Consider the following 18025-nt stretch of genomic DNA (forward strand, 5'->3'; position numbering starts at 1 on the left):
AAAAAAAAAAAATAAAAATGCTAAAGCACAAGTGTTATTCTGTGTACTTGAAGACTGTGGATAGATGTTGTATCTATGCACTTTCTGTAGAAATGAACCCAGGCTCCAGTATTCCTGAAGTGTGAGTGTGTACAGCTCGAAGCAGGGTCTCTCTTGAGCCTGCTGCAGAGATGTGGCTGCTTGTGGTGCTGTGTAGCAGAGCCAAACTGAAAGACACAGAAGTGGGGAGATGGGCACTGAAAGCACGATGGGAAAATACAGGAGAAAAGCATGTCAGATACGTTTGGGTTTGGGGGGTTTTTTTCCTACAAATTAATTGAGCTTGTACTTATTGCATACTAACACGAAGTGATGTGGGTTAAGAAGTGCCTCTTTATGAGATTATTCATCTCTTGATGAGAGGAGGACATACAGTCTGTTCTGGTTTGGTAATGCTGAAAGTGCCTACCGGGTTGGAACATGAGACTGTCTCTCCTAAGGAATTAAGTTTCCCACCTGTGCTCCAGATGTAGTTGGAAGTACAAATCAATTTGTATCTGTTAAACTTGGGGTTCTGTGCACTTCAGGCCTGTTCTTTCCTTTTTCCTGCTAAGTGCGTAATACTACTGCTAATGAATAAACAAGAAAACAGAGTGGTTAAGCCTTGGCTGTCTAATGAACAATGTGTAAGACTTGGCCAGATAAAGGTGGATTTAGATTTAATTTTTTCTCAGTGTTTTGTGAAGTCCTGTATTTCAGAATTTTGTTTGAGGGAAGTGTGCAGTTAGGCCGAAGTACTGGCAGATGCTGGATATAATTTCCATTTCTCTCATGTTTTCTGTATCCTTGTTGATTTTTTAAAATTTTTTTTCCTCTCCAGTTTTAAGGGGCATGCAATAAGGTGCTGCTGGTCTGTTTACTCTTGCCATAATTTGATTATACCTCTTTCTTTGGAGGCACCATTTCTTCCCTCTGCACTACCTGTGGCAGGGCTGGCTGATTTTTGAACCACCACTGCACAGAACTGCAAGGCAGCCAGTCAGCCTCAGAGCTGCATTTCTTGGCGGGTTAAGATCATCTGGTGAGGCAAAAACTAATAAAAGGATATGTAAGGCTTGGAGCACCATGAGGAAAAGGAAGCGGAGCAGTTTGGGAAAGTAGGAGTCTGTTCCTCTGTCAGAGAAAAGAAGGTAGGAGACATGGCAGGCCCGTAGCGCTGGAAGCATCAAGATGGCGGAAGCCTGTGAAGAGACAGACTGTCGAAGGTCTGAAAGCTGTCTGTGCTGTTAGAGTGAGTGACCTCTGAATTTTCTGTGGCTGGGCTGGATGAGTGGGTTGGGGCTATGTTTTTGTAGTAAGTTTAGGTAAGGACATACCAAGTCACCTGTGACATGGGTGGGCCTTAGTCCAGAGCCTGTTATGTGGGTGGTGCTTGGCTGTCTGTTTCTGGATATGCGGTCAGGCTTGCTTTGTCTTGGTCTGTGTAAATAAATTCTTTGCGGAGTAGGCCTCTTGTATCTTAACTGAAATGCCTCTTCTTAAATTGTATCTGTGCAGCCCCTAGTGCTGTAGAGATGCAATGGCATCAAGTTTAGCTGCAGCGGAGCTGTCTTGTACAGAGGATGTGTTGGCAAATGTGTTTTTCTGTCAGCGTAACCCCTCACTTTCATATCTGTAAACCCTCTGATTCCTCCCCCCCCCCCCTTCTTCCCTTGTTAGCTGTTGTTTCCTTGCCTGCTTTCAGTTAGTCATCCCAGTCTTGTTTCTTCTGGGCTGCAGAGTTAAGTGTGCAGCAGTGGTAGGCGGGAGGCACTTGTGCTTGTACTGTGCGGTTGTGTTGATGGTCTTGAAATGGTGGTCATGGGGAACAGGGCATTTGCTTCAGTAAACTTTTCATAGCTGTCAGCATGCAACAGAACAGCTGTTATGCTGTTGCAAAACAGCAGCAGCAGAACAACTAACAAAGCTAGCTGGCACTGATGGCAGAGGGGCAGGTACGGAGAGGAGGCAGCAACAGGAGTGTGAAAGACTTGAGAAGATGGAAGACTGAAAAACACAGTAGTGATAGTAAGGGTGGCAGCAGTTTGAGACAAACTCTTCACTGTCCTAAAAAATTAGCCATTGCTCCATGGGTGTCACTATAGATCCAGCTAGATATTCAGGTAACATGGTGTGATTTTTGCACTGAATAAGGTAGTATTTTGAAATTATCATATGAAAATAGTATTTAACAACTGGCCTTCAGTATTTTGATTCACAGTCAAAGTAATTATCCTTTAACAGCAGCAATCTTAGGAGAGTGTAAAATTAAAATACCCATAGTGTTTCCCAGATCTTATTTTTCAAGGATTCTACGTACCTCTGTGTGTATACACATACACACACATGTATACGTAGAGAGAGATGGGAACGTGATGTTTTCTGTCAGGTGCGAGTGGGTTTTTGCATAGAGCAGCTGAAATAAGATATTTGCTGGCAGCAGAGGGAGCTATTGAAGCTTTTATGGTTGATCATTCAAAAACCTTTTGGAGTGTGTCAGTGTAACAAAAAACCCAAACAAACAAATTTAAAAAGCCCACATTTAATCGGAGATCCGAGGTGCCTCACCGCTTCTCTGCGACAGCGTTGTGCCGCCCCGGCAGTGAGTGGCCAGCTCTCCTGTGCCCCAGGAGGCGAGCAAAGGGGGCGGTCGGGCCGGAGGCGGCGGCAGGCGGCGGCGGCAGCAGCAGCAGCAGCAGCAGCCGGGCCCGGCGGCTCGGCCCCGCTCCTGCCCTGCGACCCGCTGGCGGCCTGGAAGTAGCTGCTGCAGTCCTTAAAAGGAGAACAACGTAACCTTCTCCCGAAGCCAAGTTTTTAATCAAAGCGATGAGGGAGAACAGGATCTGTGTGGCGTATGTCAAAACAATAGTGGTGCGCGTCGGCTGGTAATTAACACTCATGCATGACTGGAAAAGTAATTCCCGGCCAGGGTGGAGTATGTGTAGTATTTTGTAGGGCTGTTGATAATTTGTCTTGATTTTGATTAATGTTGGATCTTTAGTACACTTCTTTTTTGCAGATGCTAACTGGATGAGTTTTGTATGCAAATCTGCATAAACAGGAGATTAATGATTAAAAATTAACCAAAATCAGACAGCGGCATTGTTCTGGCAAAGTATGCTATATACTTGTCAGATTAACCCCTGTGTTGCTTTTATCTACCAAACTGAAATTTGTAAGGTTAAAAATCTGTAGTATTTCCTCGGTTCTGGAGATGGATTCTGGAGAAACTCCTACCACTTCTGGCCACAGCAAAGACCCTTCATATAACACATCTTGTATTGGAAATATGGAAGTTTGCATGGATCTTTATTTTTTTTCTTCTGGATTCTATGCAAAAACTAATCTGAGGAATGTCTCTAAGTTCATTTGATACCATCTTGTTTCTGGAAGAGGTTCTCAAATGAGAACTAAAGGAAAGTAAAGCTTTATTTAGGTACCAACCTTTAGACATGAGATGGAAACAACCTAGGTGTGATGGGTTGACCCTGGCTGGATGCCAGGTGCCCACCAAAGCTGTTCTATCACTCCCCCATCCTCAGCTGGACAGGGGAGAGAAAAATATAACAAAAAAGCTTGCGGGTCTCTCTCGAACACAGGGGAAGCTTCTAGCACCTTCTTACAGGAGCCACCCCTGTACCCCCCCCCCCCCCCCCCCCGCCCGCTACCAAAACCTTGCCACATAAACCCAATACACTAGGTTATTCATTCTTGGCCAGATCCTTACAGCTTGTCCTCAAAACCAGTATTTTAATCTCATTCATACATTCATTTTGCTCTGTAGTCATCTTGCCTGTGTCACTTACCTTTCTTTCCTTTTGCTTAAGCCTAGGTAAGTTACTTGCTATCACTTCATACAGCTCCAAGTGTTAAGAGCAGGGGATAGTATGTGTGATCACAGGTTACTGAAAATCTGACTGTTCTTGAGGTTAAGGTGAATGGTTGTTGCCTTGCTTCTTTCTGCTTCTGCACCCTCATAAAAATCAAGCTAATCTGGTAAATAGAAGGGAGCTCAATGAGCAAACAAATTAAACTGCAGTCTTCATGTGACATGGTTTTATTGTGGGGTTGGTGCAGTACTTAAGTCATCTGCAATGTGACATAATATTAGGATGCTTTATTTCCTTAAAGACTTGGGGTTTTTCTGTTTCACTAGAGAATAAAATGTTTTTCAGTTGGTAATGTAGAGTAATTGAATTATGAAGTACAGCAAAAACCTGTTAAGTCCTGTTTAATCTATAATAATTTCAGTCAAAATTCAGAGCAGGGAATGGTGTAACCTCCATAGTTTTATTCATGGTGTTTGTGAGATGACTGCTTGGTATCTGTACTTCAACAATTGGGTTAAAAACAAAATCATGACAGCCATTGTCTTTCCTGCTTCATTGAGAGAATACTGTTCTCTGAATTAAGTTGTAGAAGGGAATATTGCTTTTCTCTGACTAAAGGAGGAAGAGGTGGGGAGTGGGGGAGTAAGTCTGTTTATTGAAGTTCTGTTGTGAAATTGGATTAAACCATGTTAACAAAGTTAAAATTGTATCCAACAATAAAAATTTAAAAATACCTCATAGGTATTTGCAGATTTGAGGTATGCATGTGCCTGACTTTTTTTGGTTAAGAGAAGCATTGACTGGTTATTTCTGATGCAGTGAATATACTTGATTTACACTGTTTTTTTGCCTTTCTTCTATTTAAGACAATGAAAACTTGGGCTGCAAGAAATGTGATCAGCCCAGCTGATCTCTTGCAGAGGATTTAATTCTGGTGGTCCACAATTGTGAGCAGTTGCCTGTACAAGAGACGCCTGGTTTGGAGTGTTCAGGGCACTGGCTGGGTTTGAACAGGCACTCTTCTCTGGTGTATTTTAATTCTTGGGGAGCAAGATGAAAACTTGCTGTGGTTTGTACTTGAAGTTCAGGTTAGAAAAATCTAATCGAGTGGATATTGAAAAATCAGATAAGTTTCCTGGGGTGTGTGTTTGCATTTCTTTCTTTAACATATTTTTTTTACTTAAATAAGTTTTCATGGTTCATGTCATGGTGCCCCAGGGGCTGCTGGCTCCCTGGGGCTAGGATGTGGGGAGCAGTGGAGGCTCTCCTGGGGACAGCAGGGCTGGACCTCGCAGCCAGGGCCTGTCCCACTGCCCCAGCCAGGGAGTGTGGCAGGCTGGGGCTACCAGGGCAACCCTGGCATCAGGCATCTCTGGTGGCTGTCAGCCTGCAGTTAGGCCCAGCTTGGTGGGACACATGGCCGGGCTGGGCAGGGCTGTGGGAAGCTGGGGCAGGGTCTGATGCCCCTGGGGAGCTGATGTGGGGTCCTGGGCCCTGGGCAGGGCAGGAGGAGGACTGGGAGGGGGGTAGGGATGGTCAGGCCCAGTGATGCCCTCGTGATATAAAAGCAGATACGTGCTATGTCCTGTTGTAACAATAACTAGTAATATGCAATGTGCAAGTAGTCTTTCACTGTCATTCGGTATTCAGTAATCTTTGATACACACGTGTGCACATAAAACTTGTATGCACTTATGAAAATGCTTAGAAGGGCCTATTAAAGTAGGAAAGTGGTAGAAAAATCAGCAGTACTACAATACTTTAAAAACATATAAAGTTTTTTTTTTAAGATACAATGTAGTGACTTTCATCTGTAGCTGAATATAGTTCTTGTGAAGCTGAGAGTTTAGGTTTTTTAAATTGATCCTAGGGGTATCAGTAATGTTTTGAGAAATTGAAATCTTGATTTGGTCTTGCAGTATTTAGAGGAAAAGAGCGAATCTGCATTTAAATATCTACACATTACTGAAAACCCACCTCCTAATATTGTGGTCCTTACATATATTAGGGGTTAGACTAGGACTCAGCATATGCTGTTGGCAAATACATAGTTGGTGCTTTTCATGTATCTAATGACAGATATATAATATAGTTGTTTTTATGTAACGTGTATCATCAGAAAATGTATAAAGAACAAAAAGCCACCAGATTATTTTTTTATATGATTAAAAAAAATTTATTAAGAGTTTATAACAGAAACTGTGAAACCACAAAACTTCAGTATAAAATGTCAAGCACTTTTTGTTTCAGCCATTAAGATCCAACTTTTGATGAACTGGCAGCACAAAGTTGGTCTCTACCTCCTTTTTTTTTTTTTTCCCAAGAAAGGTTAACATGCTAGTCTGAAGATCAGAGGAAGGGTAAACGCTCCAGGAATGCAGCTGATATTTTCAAGTCTTATGTTTAACTTTGAAGCTTGATCCCTTTCCTGCTCTAAGTTTAAGGACTGCACCAGAGCCGGGGGGTGTCCACATTGGCTCTCCCTGTTTGTATATAAACGAAAAATCTTGCTGGGGATGTTTATGAGACACAACCTGTATTGTTAAGGCAAGTGATGTGCGCCTGAAAATTTAGCAGAGTTGAGAGGTCTCAGGCTGCAGTTTTACAACAGTTTTAATGTATCCAAACTGCTAGAACTGAGTTTTGATCCCTCTCCAGCACCTCCGATGGCGTGCAATTCTTATGTGAGCTACTTCAGCTCATTAAACCAACAGAAAGTTACCCACTTTCTTGCATTTGGCTAGGCTTCTGCTGTTTTAGTGAACTGAGGCAGGTCACTTGGGGTATCAAACAAAGTCCAGGGGAGGTATAAGGGAAGAGATGAGGTTATCACCAGCTGCACATGCACAGATTTAGGCTTAATCCAGAGTGGAACCATAACTGCAGTGAAGTGCAGGCCAAGCTGCCTTCTCTATTTCATACTTCATTAGATCATAGAACTTTGGGTCAGGGTCTTTTTTTTTGGGTGGTTTTTTTTTTTTTTTTTTTGTGCTAACATGATAAAAATCTGTGGTTTCTAACTCCGTGGCTTCTGTAGTTCTGTTTTAAATAATGGAAGTTTTCTGAACCTGGAACATGCAGTGTGTGCAGACCCTCTTGAGAGTTAAAACCAAAGGAAACATTTGCATGAGTCCAGGTGAGGTGGGTATACAGCGGAATATCCTGTGTGGAAGAAATGATGCTTTGTCCTCCTAGTTGGCCCCATACAGAAGAGTGTTAGTATTACCGTTAGCCAAGAGAGCACTTCTGTAGGTCAGGCAGTAGAAATTAAAAGGCTGTATAAAACAGCTGAAGGGACAGAGGTTTAGTCCCAACTCCTTTTATATATGCTGTTCATAACAGCTGTCCACATGTGCTGTACATGTGTTTATATAGATCCAGAAACAAAATCTGGATCTTACCCAGTGTATTAGAAAGAAACCTTCATTAGTACTCGTCGTCATCTTCCAGGTCTTCCCCTGCAGTTGCAGCTTCCAGTGCAGCCAGAGCTGCTGCAACTTCTGCATCTTCCTCCTCAATTTCTCCATTGATGTCTTTATGGTTGGGGTGTGTGGGTGCCTGTGCTACTTTGGTAACAGCCACAGCAGTGATACAACCAGTAACGTCCTCACTCAAACATGCAGAGTCAGTTTTAAAAGGTTCAATACTGCTCTCCTTCATAGGTGAAGGTGGGGTTACACAAGGGTCCTGGTCCTGTATGGCCGAAGGCCCAGTGTTTTGATCTGAATGTGCACAATTGACTGAAAAGCTATCTTTTTCAACATAGTTCCTGGTTTGATTGTCATTTTGGGGATAATCAATATCTGGCAGCTGTATGGCATTGTTTTGTTTCTCCAGTATTGCACTTTCTTTGAGAAAGATGCTGTCTTCTGCAGACCAGGAGTTCTCATCTTGAATACTGTTCGGCTCATTGCAGGCTGCATTCTTCTGGCTGCCTGTCTCTAGGTCAAGTTCTTGGCCAGACCTATTTGAATTGGTGTGAAAGTCTCTATTGCTGGCTGAAGAAGCGTCTGACTGGCTGGAGGTTCCCTGTTCACTGTCGTCTTTCACTGGGTTTGTGTTGGGATTGGGTGTGGAGTGCACTCCAGCACAGGAGTTGCCACCATTGGCTGCAACATCAAGCTTTGCAACATGCTTTACAAGGCCATCCTCTTGAAAATCACTGCCTCCGTGGTTCCAGAGAGTTTCTTTTGTGCTATTTACCTGATTTTTATTTTCTGTTCTGTTTAGCCCATCCTTCTGGAGTTCATTTTTATGTTCTTGAATTTCACTGTTCTCTTTGAATTTGGATTTATTGCTGCCTTGCTCATTGTGTTCATAGCTGTTCACTTCATGAATGCATCCAGGTGATTGTACTTCTTCTGGATCAAAAATATAGCTGGAGTAAGGAAATTTTGTAGAGGAAATGTTAATTATGCTGTTAATATCAGAAAAAAGGATTAAGTTTCATTTTTAAGCTGGAGATCTTGAGGAACTGGTGTCACTAAACTTTACCTGGCATCCTGAGAAAGAGCTAAACTGAATGGAAATGCTGTGCTGTACTGTAGGCTGCTGTGTCCCAGGACTAATCGTAACTAGTCCTTGTAGTGAGACTTACCAGGAGCATAAGGAGGATGTCAGAGAACCTCATGCTGGTTGTTGCATGTTTCCAGCTTTATTTTTTATTTTTTCTGGGGTGTTGATTAACCAATGAGTAGTCATCACATGTATTGTTAATTAATATGTTCTCATGTAGTTGATAAAGTATCTCCCTTTTTTCCCCTGGTGTTCTTTCTTTCAAGTCTTTTCATAATTTTTTAACTTTTGTCCCTTTTTTATTTTTGTCCCCTCCTTTTTCCTTTCTTACTTAATTTTTTTCTTCTTACTCCATATTTTCCTTGACTTCTTCCAGAGCCTCTCTCTTTTCTTTATCTCCACTCTTTCTCTCATAGCACCTGTTTTCTTTCCCACTTCCTTACCTGTTCTAGAGATGTGGCCAAGGGAAGGAGTAACCATCAAGTGGGGCTGAAGTGTTGTCTTTCTAAAACTATCTAGTCTTCCTCTCCAGGGTGACTTTTAATGTGGGAATTGTTCCCACAGCTAACTCCATTTAAAAGCTGTGATGGAAGCAAGGATCTGTAGTTCATTTTCATTGCTTAGGAGAGAGGGAGGATCTGACAAAATCTGTGCTCCTCATTCTACTGAATTGAGGGAAGATCATGCATGATATCTAAATGAGAAAAAGCTTTGCTAAATTTGAATTTTCAATGCCACACAATTTTTTTCTGTGGGATAGGAATTACAGAATTGGAGCTCAATTACAGTAAATCAAAAGGACGTTCACAGGAAATCAGTATGCCTATGCTCTGGTATGACTTTAAAGATACTGTAAACTTTGGGAAAACTCCAACCTTGTAAATAGGCTTAATTTAAGCAACAGGTGTAGGGGAGCGCAGACACATGTTTTAATGCATTCCTTTTATTCACTCTAAGCAACTCTTGTTCTGTTGTACCTTTGTATCATTTTGCAGCACCTGCACCCCATCTGGATTTTCTTTAATCTGAAAAGAGAGAGAGGGAAGGCATGGGAGAGGGGGAGTGAGTGAAGCATTATGAAATTAATGGATGAGCAATTGCATTGAAAATTACGCTCATGTTTAGAAGGGTTTTATTAGCTAAAAAGAAAGATGCCTACACAAGAAAGGATACAGTACAGTTCAAGGTCGTCTTAGGCTGCTCTCTTGCATTGACAGTCGCCTTTAGTTGGGGAAAAATCTGGGGAAGGATTTAACAGTTCTTAAACAGATAGTGGTGTTCTCCCAGAATATTTTCCTAAGCAATTTTATGACTTGGAGACTCCTAAGTCAGAGCAGTGTTTGGTGGTGGTTTTGGTTTTTTGTTTTAATGTGGTAGCTATTGATGGACCCCTCCTCCATGAATTTATCCCCTTGTTTTCTGAACTCCAGTAAAGTGCTAGCACCTACAGCATCCTTTACTTGGGAGTTTCGCAATCCAGCCTTGCCTGTGTAAAGAAGCGCCTGCTTTTGTTTGACTTGAACCTTAGCAGTATTTGATGCCTTCTAGTTCTTGTATTAGAACAGATGGTGAGCATCATGTCCTATTGTCACTATAGTACAGGTCCTGTACTGCCCCTTCAGTTTTGATATGCAGTCTGAAGAATCCTCATCTTTTTAAATGTTAACCATACTGACAGTGTTTCATGCCTATAGATTGTCCTTGTGGTGGTTCACTGGGTCTTTTGCATTTCAACATCCTTCTTCGATGAGGTGTGGGAACCACAAATGCAGAGTTCTCAAGGTGTGGGGAACCACAGATTTATTCTTTCCTAGTAACTCCTGTCCTCACTCACTTGGCTCTGTGACAGCTACAGAGGACTGAGGTGACATTTTTGTGGAACTGTCTCTTAGTTAGACACAGACATATTGCCGGGATTGGCACTTTACTATATGCAGTGTGTTGCACCTGCATTTCACTATGGTAAATTCTTCAGCCTTGAACTAGAACTAGCAGAGTGTTTGTGGTTTGCTATGTCTCTGTATATTGCAAGCTTTTTGTGTATGTGTGTCATTGCCTGACGCAGTGAGATGCTAAGAGCTATCTATTACATGGTTCATATGCCAAAGTCTTTTATTATGGGAAGAAATAATTTGCTAATTTCAACCCTTGAGAACTTTTATGTTCTGAATCTAAAGTGAAGATACAGATTTGAACATCCCAAAATCTTAGAAAAAACATTATTCTTTATAGATTGGGGCTATCTTATTTCAAGTTAATCAAGTCAGGACAAGTTGATAATGTATTGTCCATTGTTATTCACGCTCCTACTTTTTCTCTTGATGTTCTACAACCTCACATACTTTTGCCATTGCCTAAGGACAGCAGCTCAGTTCCCATAAAAAGAAATTGATGGTGCAAGGTCAGGGTATTTTCTAGAGTGATTTATTCACAAAACACCAAAGGAAGGTAGTATTGATTTATTCTTACCAGGCATGGCCTGAACTGCACACCAGTGATTATGCTAGCAGAAATTACAATCAAAACTCTGTTGTATGGGCTTATTGTCTCACCTTTTTTTCTCTAAAATCTGACTTCCTCTGGTGTTAGCACTGAACAAAATGCCTGATGACTAGCCCCTCATTCCTGGAGTCTCTAAGGTCCTACAATCATTCAGCAGCTGGTTTTACCTAGGGTATAGCTGCTCCTTCCTATGCTTTTTGTCTTTGTCTGCATGTGAACTATTCTGGAAGAGGAACTTCTTTTGGGAGTAGCCAGCTTGCTGTAGCTCAGTGCCTGTTGGGACGTCTTGTAAGCCAGCTGCTTTCCTTCCTCTGTCTTGGTGCTGCTTCTCTCTCTTCTTTAAATGCACTCTCTCTTCCACATCTCTGCTGATCTTGTGCTGTGTGTTGTCATCTCCCACCCCTCAACAACGTCACAGCAGGAATTCTGATACAGAGTTTTTCATCTGAAGAGGGTGCGATAACTGGTGAGGTGGTCATGTGTACTGACCCTCCTTATGTGCAGTTGCTCTGCAGTACAAAGGTGGTTGGAGAGGTTTGACTAGATACGGGATTTATTTGAGCTCGCTGGTGTAGCCATCTTTTCCAGCCAAAGAGGCATTCTTAATACAATTTTCTTTGATCATCTTAAAAGCTTAGTTAGCTATAGCTCTTCTTTAGATTAAGATTGATTTGAAGCTAATTCAGTTGAGCTATGCCCTATGTGGGCACTTGTTTTGGTTTGACTGACATCTTTAGTTTTAGCTTAAACCTGCTTATAACCTGAAAGTAAAAAAACTGCATAAAATTGTCCAGCTGTTGATAGACTCAACCTTCAAGTCTCAGTGGCTGGCAGGTTACCATGTGTTAGATAAGTCACCATGTGATCTCTGTTCATGGGAAAGGCAATGTAACTTGGCTTATGTTAAGCCTCTTTCTGTACAGACTCTTATCATCCCTCATGCTTGCCATGGGCTAAGAGTATGCAAATATTATTTCAGCTCTGCTAAATCATGATAACTTCAATTACTGTCAGTTGCCATGTGAGCCCACTGAAATGCCCACACAGCCTTTGGCTTCACTTTAAAGTTTATCAGTTTGGTGAAACGAGTCCCAGTTTTTATGTAGACCAGTTCTGAGAACAAATACTGCTTGTAGCTGGGTGTGGGCACTTCAGGTCAGGCTGCTTCTGTTTAAACTTTTATCTGACAAATTTCCTACTTAGTGCTTTTATTTATAACTTTTTGTGATTTTTAAAGCACAAAATCTTGCTCATAGGTTTTAACTGTTGGGAAGTGCCAATTGCTGTCCTTTATTCTGTTGTAAAGAAGCTTGTGATCATCATAGAAGGCGATTATAAATGGAAATTGCTGTTGTTCTCGCAGGAAGCACTTTCCTGTTTGTGTTGTTTAGTTACTGTTTGAATTATCTCTACAGCTACTGTGTTAAGCTTTTCTACTGATTAGTTCTTTGGCATGAATAAACTATTACATATGGAAAATACTTTGTTGTATTATCTTATAAATTATTTCACATCCCTGAAATAGGAATATAGTTTTACAATGTCACTGTATGAACACTGGTTTGTTTTTTTTCTCTTGCCCTTTTCTTCCATATTTATAATAATCTTTCAAGTCAAGTTGGAAAATAATTCTGGGGAACAAATTGCTTTTATAACATGAAAAGGCATGCTTTAATCCTACTTATGTTGTTTTAGGTACTTTGCTCTAAAGACTCATGTATTGTGATGTTCATAGTTCCATTAACAGATAAGCAGTATAATTAAGCTCTTCTCTGGAGCCGTTTGAATCAAGCACATGCTACATACAGACTTGCAACAAGAAGTGGTTAGAGAGCTCAAGCAATGGATACTGATACGTTATCTGATACTGAGTGTAGAAACATTGCATTCTTTTATGTTCAACATTTTTTTGGCTTTTTATAAGACTTTTATTCTGTTAGATAGTCTGTGCTGCTAAACTGGTTAGATAATTTTAGATGAACATGACATGATGCGGAATGCTCGCTTGCATAATGCTTTGGGGGCTAGTTCCCCGCCCCCCCCCAAAAAAAAGGCTGCCTGTCTGAAGTGGCAGTAAAATGCTTGGCCTTAACATTTAGATTCTCAGAATTCAGATCAAACTGCCATTAATCTTTAGACATCATTCTTTCTCAATCATGAAATTCCTGAAGACCTGTAAATTTCTGTCACTGGTTATTATGCAGTCACTTAATCCTGAACACTAACACATCACCTGGCATTAAAACTCTACTAAAATGTTAAGTACAGATTTTTATTTTTTTTTAGACGTGCACTGGAACACTTGGGGCATTTACAGGAAGGAGATGGAGCTGTTCAGGTGAGAGGAATGAAGGCGGCCTAGAATTAAATTTTTTTACTCTGCTAAATTTTGAACTTTCACTTTCCAGCTTTGAGTAGCTGCTGAATCTTCTAAAGTGTCTCTCTGAGGTTGACCTTGTACCAGTTTCTACAAAATAATCAGATACTTGCAGCATGAGAGAGTAGGATAGCATTGTGGTTTGCATATGCACTTGTCAGTGCTTGCTTCAGTTAAAGTTAGGATACTTTACTGCAGTGAAAGAGATGGAAGAGGCCCAACTCTTTGTGTATTTCCCGCAGATACACCAGCAGACCTTTAGTTGACCATGCAAAAGATAGTCTAGATATAATGTCCTTGCAATGTATTAAACAAGTGTTCACAGAGAGACCAGGAAGACTGGATGTTATCAAAGAGTGACTTCCTTCAAAGGAAAATGATACAGAAGAGCAACTGTTTTAAAATCAGTTGGAAAAAAAATCTTACTATGGAAGGAGATAGTAATTAGACTTAATTTGAGGAGAGCAGAACGCCAATCCCCTCAGTAAAACAAATGCTGAAAAAGGTGAAAAAGGGGAGGCTGTTAAATACTTTTGTGGTGGCAGCTGCTAAGAGAATGAAATGGGACTTTTCTTAAATTGTGAGACCTTGCTGAGGATAAAAGAGTAGTGTCTGACTCCAAAAACGTAACCTTGCATTTCAAGCTGCCATGTGCTTTAAGAGAAGTCTGCTTTGGTTTATCAGATTTGAGAGAAACAACATATCTGATTTTAAATTATGTAATAACATAGCTTCTATTGTCTATTTAAACTGTAGCTGTGTTATGAATAAACAAAAGGCAAACGAAAGATAATGTAATGAAAAGGGAAGGAGAAATATTTTGGAGAAATAAAAATGGTTTGACAACCTTTCTCAATATTCTTGGAAGTTTACATAGAAACAGAAGGCGGACGATCTTATTTTTGTTCATGGTGTGTTTTTTTCTTCTGTCTTGATGATTTTTTTTTTAAATATTTATTTTTTAAAAACCCTCCAGGAGAAGAGACAGAAAGCTGAGGGGAGAATATATTAAAATAGCTTTTCTAGTAGGTCTCAAATTGATAAACTTTGGCTTGTGACTTTTGATTGGGTCATTCTTTTTAAGCCAGTTGGTCTTTTTGTTTGGGTTTTTCTTCCCCTACACCCTGGTGCTTTATGAAGTTTTGCTGTTTTTTGGCTTTTCTCTCTCCTCCATCCTTTCCCCATCTAGATTACAAAGTAAGGAGTGTCTTTCTGTGTATGTATTATCTGGGCTGCTGAGCCTGAATGATGCATCGTCCAGAGGCCTGGGGCACCTCTCTCTGATTACTTTTTCCAGTAGAGGCACCTGTCAGACTAGACCCTACCAGTGTCTTCCCCATTAGTCTGCTGTGCTTTGCACTCCTCAGTGAAACCTTTCCATTCTCAGGCTACAGGCCTGAGCTACTAGTCTCTGCAATGGACAGAAACCCTCACTCACCAAAATTAAGCCTGGCTGTCTCACTGCTAACACAAACACGATTTACTTAGTGGTTTGGTTGTTTTTTTTTTTTGCTGGTGAGGTCTCGTATAGAATCCAAGTGCTAACCAGCTAGGAGACATATGCACAGAAGCAAATGTGGGAAGAGAAAGCGTTTGCAGAAAAATATGTACAGAGGGAATATAAAGAATTTGGGGTGGGAATAACCTTAGAGAGCTCTAGCACTTGGCAAGTTTCTCTAAATGGGAGGTGCAGTTTGCCTTCTGTGCTGAGTAGGCATTCACACCTCAGAACATTTCAGAGGCTGTCCTCAGCATGTGCCAAGGTCTGAGAAAGGGTCAGGTGTGTCTAGGGTGGAGGAGGGAAGTGCAATGTTTTACTGAGGAGTAGAGGCAGAAGAACAATTGCTCTGGATGACAGATTATATAAAAGAGGCACAGAAATATTGTGGGACAGATGGTAGAGCTGAGAAGAACTATATTTAGAAATTTAGAAAACTAGTAAACATACAGTAGAAAAAAATACCAGCCTGTGGTAGAGGAAGAGAGAGGATAACAGGGAAAAGGTTGTAAAGGAAGAAACAGCAGGGACATAACTTTGTTAGCCATGCACTGTGCAGGCTAACCACTACTATTGGATGAATATCATCTGTAAGAACTGTCTCACTTTGCTTAAAATACAGACAATCCTTAAAATCTGTTAAGGATTTGTGGGTTATTTTCCTGACCTTAGTCATTATTCTGAGGCCAAAGGGCCTCCAAAGAGAGAGAGAGGAAAAAACCAAACACCATCCTGGGCCCAGAATTGTCTGAGCAACCTGATCTAGTGGAAGATGTCCCTGTTCATTGCAGGGGGTTTGGACTAGATGACCTTTAAAGGTCCCTTCCAACCCAAACTATTCTATGATTCTATAATGCTCTGCGGAGACTAACACCACCAACAAAACCCTTGGAGCTGACAGAAAAATGTCTTCTGAAAACAAATTACTTTCCTACATAACTCCAGATCAGTTCTACTCCTGTACCTGAAAGTTACAGCCCAATTTGGCTGGAACAGTCACATTTAGCATATAGGTGAAAACCAAAAAAATTGTGAAAATTAAAGTGGCATAGAATGCCTGATCTTTTTCATCAAGTCTCTAGAGTCTTTGACAACTCTCGTCTTACAAATTGTTGCCTCCGTAACAAATACACTAACAAGGCTGTGCCTAATTCTGCATTGAATCCACTTAAAGCTGGACTGAAGTCTGTCTACTTTCATTTTTCCTGACTGAATCTTAGTCTGGAAGTTTATTTTAAAAGTGCTTCAGGGAACAACTGAATTGTCATAAGTAATCTAAAATAAATGAACTAACCTGAGGAAATACCATAATCTGCTCCCTTATAGGAAGCAGGTCCCACCTCATGGGATCTTTTGGTCTGTCTGTATTTCTGTGGCTGAATTGACTTCAGTCTCTTTGTTCAGACTTTCTTAAAGTGCAGCACTGAAGTGTCATTTCCGTGCTTCAGCCATCTTGCAGTCCAGCCCTAGTGAGATACCTGGCTGTGCCATCCTGCTGATGGAGTATGACCTGCAGATTGACTTTTGAGTCACCCTGCAGTCCCTGCTGCCTGCATTGCCCTGCAAGAAAAGGGAACTGTGCAAGTGGATTTCCTGGTGCAGCTTGGTTTACCCTCCTGTTTTGAGGGTATTTATGTATTTTTTTGAAGATGATTCTTTCTCTTTTTTTCTCCCTGGCCAGGCTGAAATGAGCGTATGGATTGTACATTGTTCAAGGCAGTGGCCTGATTCTTTTTGTGTTTTCGTGACTGAAGTGTCAAACTTCTGGGTGATATTACACACTGGCACTGTGTACAGACAATGGCTGTTTGTTTCAATGAGGGAAGAATTTGATGTATTCTGTGTGCTATTCAAGGCATGAAGTTTGGGGTTGTTTTTGTGTGTAGGGACTTAGGGGTATAATTTATGATTCTTCCCAATGAAGCCATGAAACTGATTTAGCCTCGTAATTTTTTCAAGGGAGAAATGTGGCTTTAACCAGGGCAGGTATCAAAACCTGGAGTTTCTTATACCTTGGAAGCATGTGTTGCTTGTTATCTGGGAATTTATAGGACTCGGTGAGTTATGGCTTCATAAATTTTGATGCTTTGTAGTCTGATATAGAGTAGTTCTTTTGTTACAGAGGAAGTAGCTCTGATATCACAACATGGTTTTGCTTCATCAATGTAGTACATGGCAGAATAACAGAATCCTTAAATGACAAAGGTATGTGAGCAGTCATAGCAAGGGGAAAAGCAAACCAAGTAACACTTAAACAGTATTGTTTCTAATTAGCTGAATCCCACACTTTTCAGGAGATAACAGAGCAAAATGATTTAATATCAAACACCCAAATAACAAACACTATGCTTGCCTGATGAACCATCAATACAGCATCAGCTAATCACCAGACTATGGCCTACTCGCCAAATAACCAGTGGGAATAATGTTTTCATGATTTTAACCTCTATCTGCGTGGTGTCATCTGAAAACGCATGCATGTATTAAGTGTTTATCCAGGAAATTTGTAATAATAACAAAGACAAAAATTTGCACTTACTGTGCTCTTTGTCCCAGGATCACAACATTAGCAGTCAACACTAATTACTATGTACATGAAATAGTACAAACTGCAAATTATATCTTTGGATTATTCATAACAGCATTCAAGGGAGAGTGCAGTCTCCTAGCTGAGAGGTGTGTCTGCTGCACAGGAGTCAATTATGTCCTCTAATTGTGGGTGCGTGCTGTGCCATTTCTCAACACTGGGGAAAAGCATCCTGCCAGTGTGATGGCCAGCAACAATCTGATGAGAAGCGACTTTGGCAGTCAGGATGCTCAGAGTAATGGAAATACCTGCTTACATTCATATTCTCACTCAAAGAGCTGAGAAAAGGTCAGATTTAGCCTGATTCTGCTGATATTAGACAAATACGTGCTAATTATCTTAGATATGTGTAGTTGTACTACCAAGAAACTATACCAGTATAGTTGGCAATGGCAATACCTGCCAGTTGTTATGTGCCAGTGTAAATAATTTAGCTGGAATGGGGAGCATCTGAATTGATGCAAATACAACATGAGAAACTGCTCCACTTGTTTACAGCTGCTCTCTCCCCAGGCATCTAGCTATGTTTTTATCAGATCCTGATGGTATTTCTGCTCCTGCCTTGCCCCTTCACCTTCTTGCTTTTTCATGCAGCTGTTTTGCACCAAACTAAGATGCAGTGGTGGGCAGGTCTCAAGGCAGGGAAGCTTGAGTGTTGCCAATGCAGCTTGAGCACACCTGCACTTGTTTGCAGGTGT

The 18025-nt window shown here is 41.1% G+C and overlaps 1 protein-coding gene across 3 annotated transcripts in view; it reads right to left on the minus strand.

The window, feature by feature from the left end:
* Window positions 1–6006: 6006 nt before the first annotated feature.
* Window positions 6007–18025, minus strand: part of C1H4orf19 (chromosome 1 C4orf19 homolog) — a 43822-nt gene continuing 31803 nt past the window's right edge. For 2 of the 3 annotated variants that reach the window (XM_069792033.1, XM_069792044.1), the window contains 2 exons: window positions 9341–9388; window positions 6007–8226 (listed from right to left, as the gene is read on the minus strand). In XM_069792033.1, the coding sequence (XP_069648134.1) occupies window positions 7275–8226; window positions 9341–9372 (984 nt within the window). In that variant the 5' untranslated portion in view covers window positions 9373–9388 and the 3' untranslated portion in view covers window positions 6007–7274. Of the gene's footprint in view, window positions 8227–9340; window positions 11446–18025 lie in introns of those variants that run through there. The other variant, XM_009927407.2, reaches the window with a different exon arrangement.

This window comes from Haliaeetus albicilla, chromosome 1, assembly GCF_947461875.1.
Source record: "Haliaeetus albicilla chromosome 1, bHalAlb1.1, whole genome shotgun sequence".
Lineage (NCBI taxonomy): Eukaryota > Metazoa > Chordata > Aves > Accipitriformes > Accipitridae > Haliaeetus > Haliaeetus albicilla.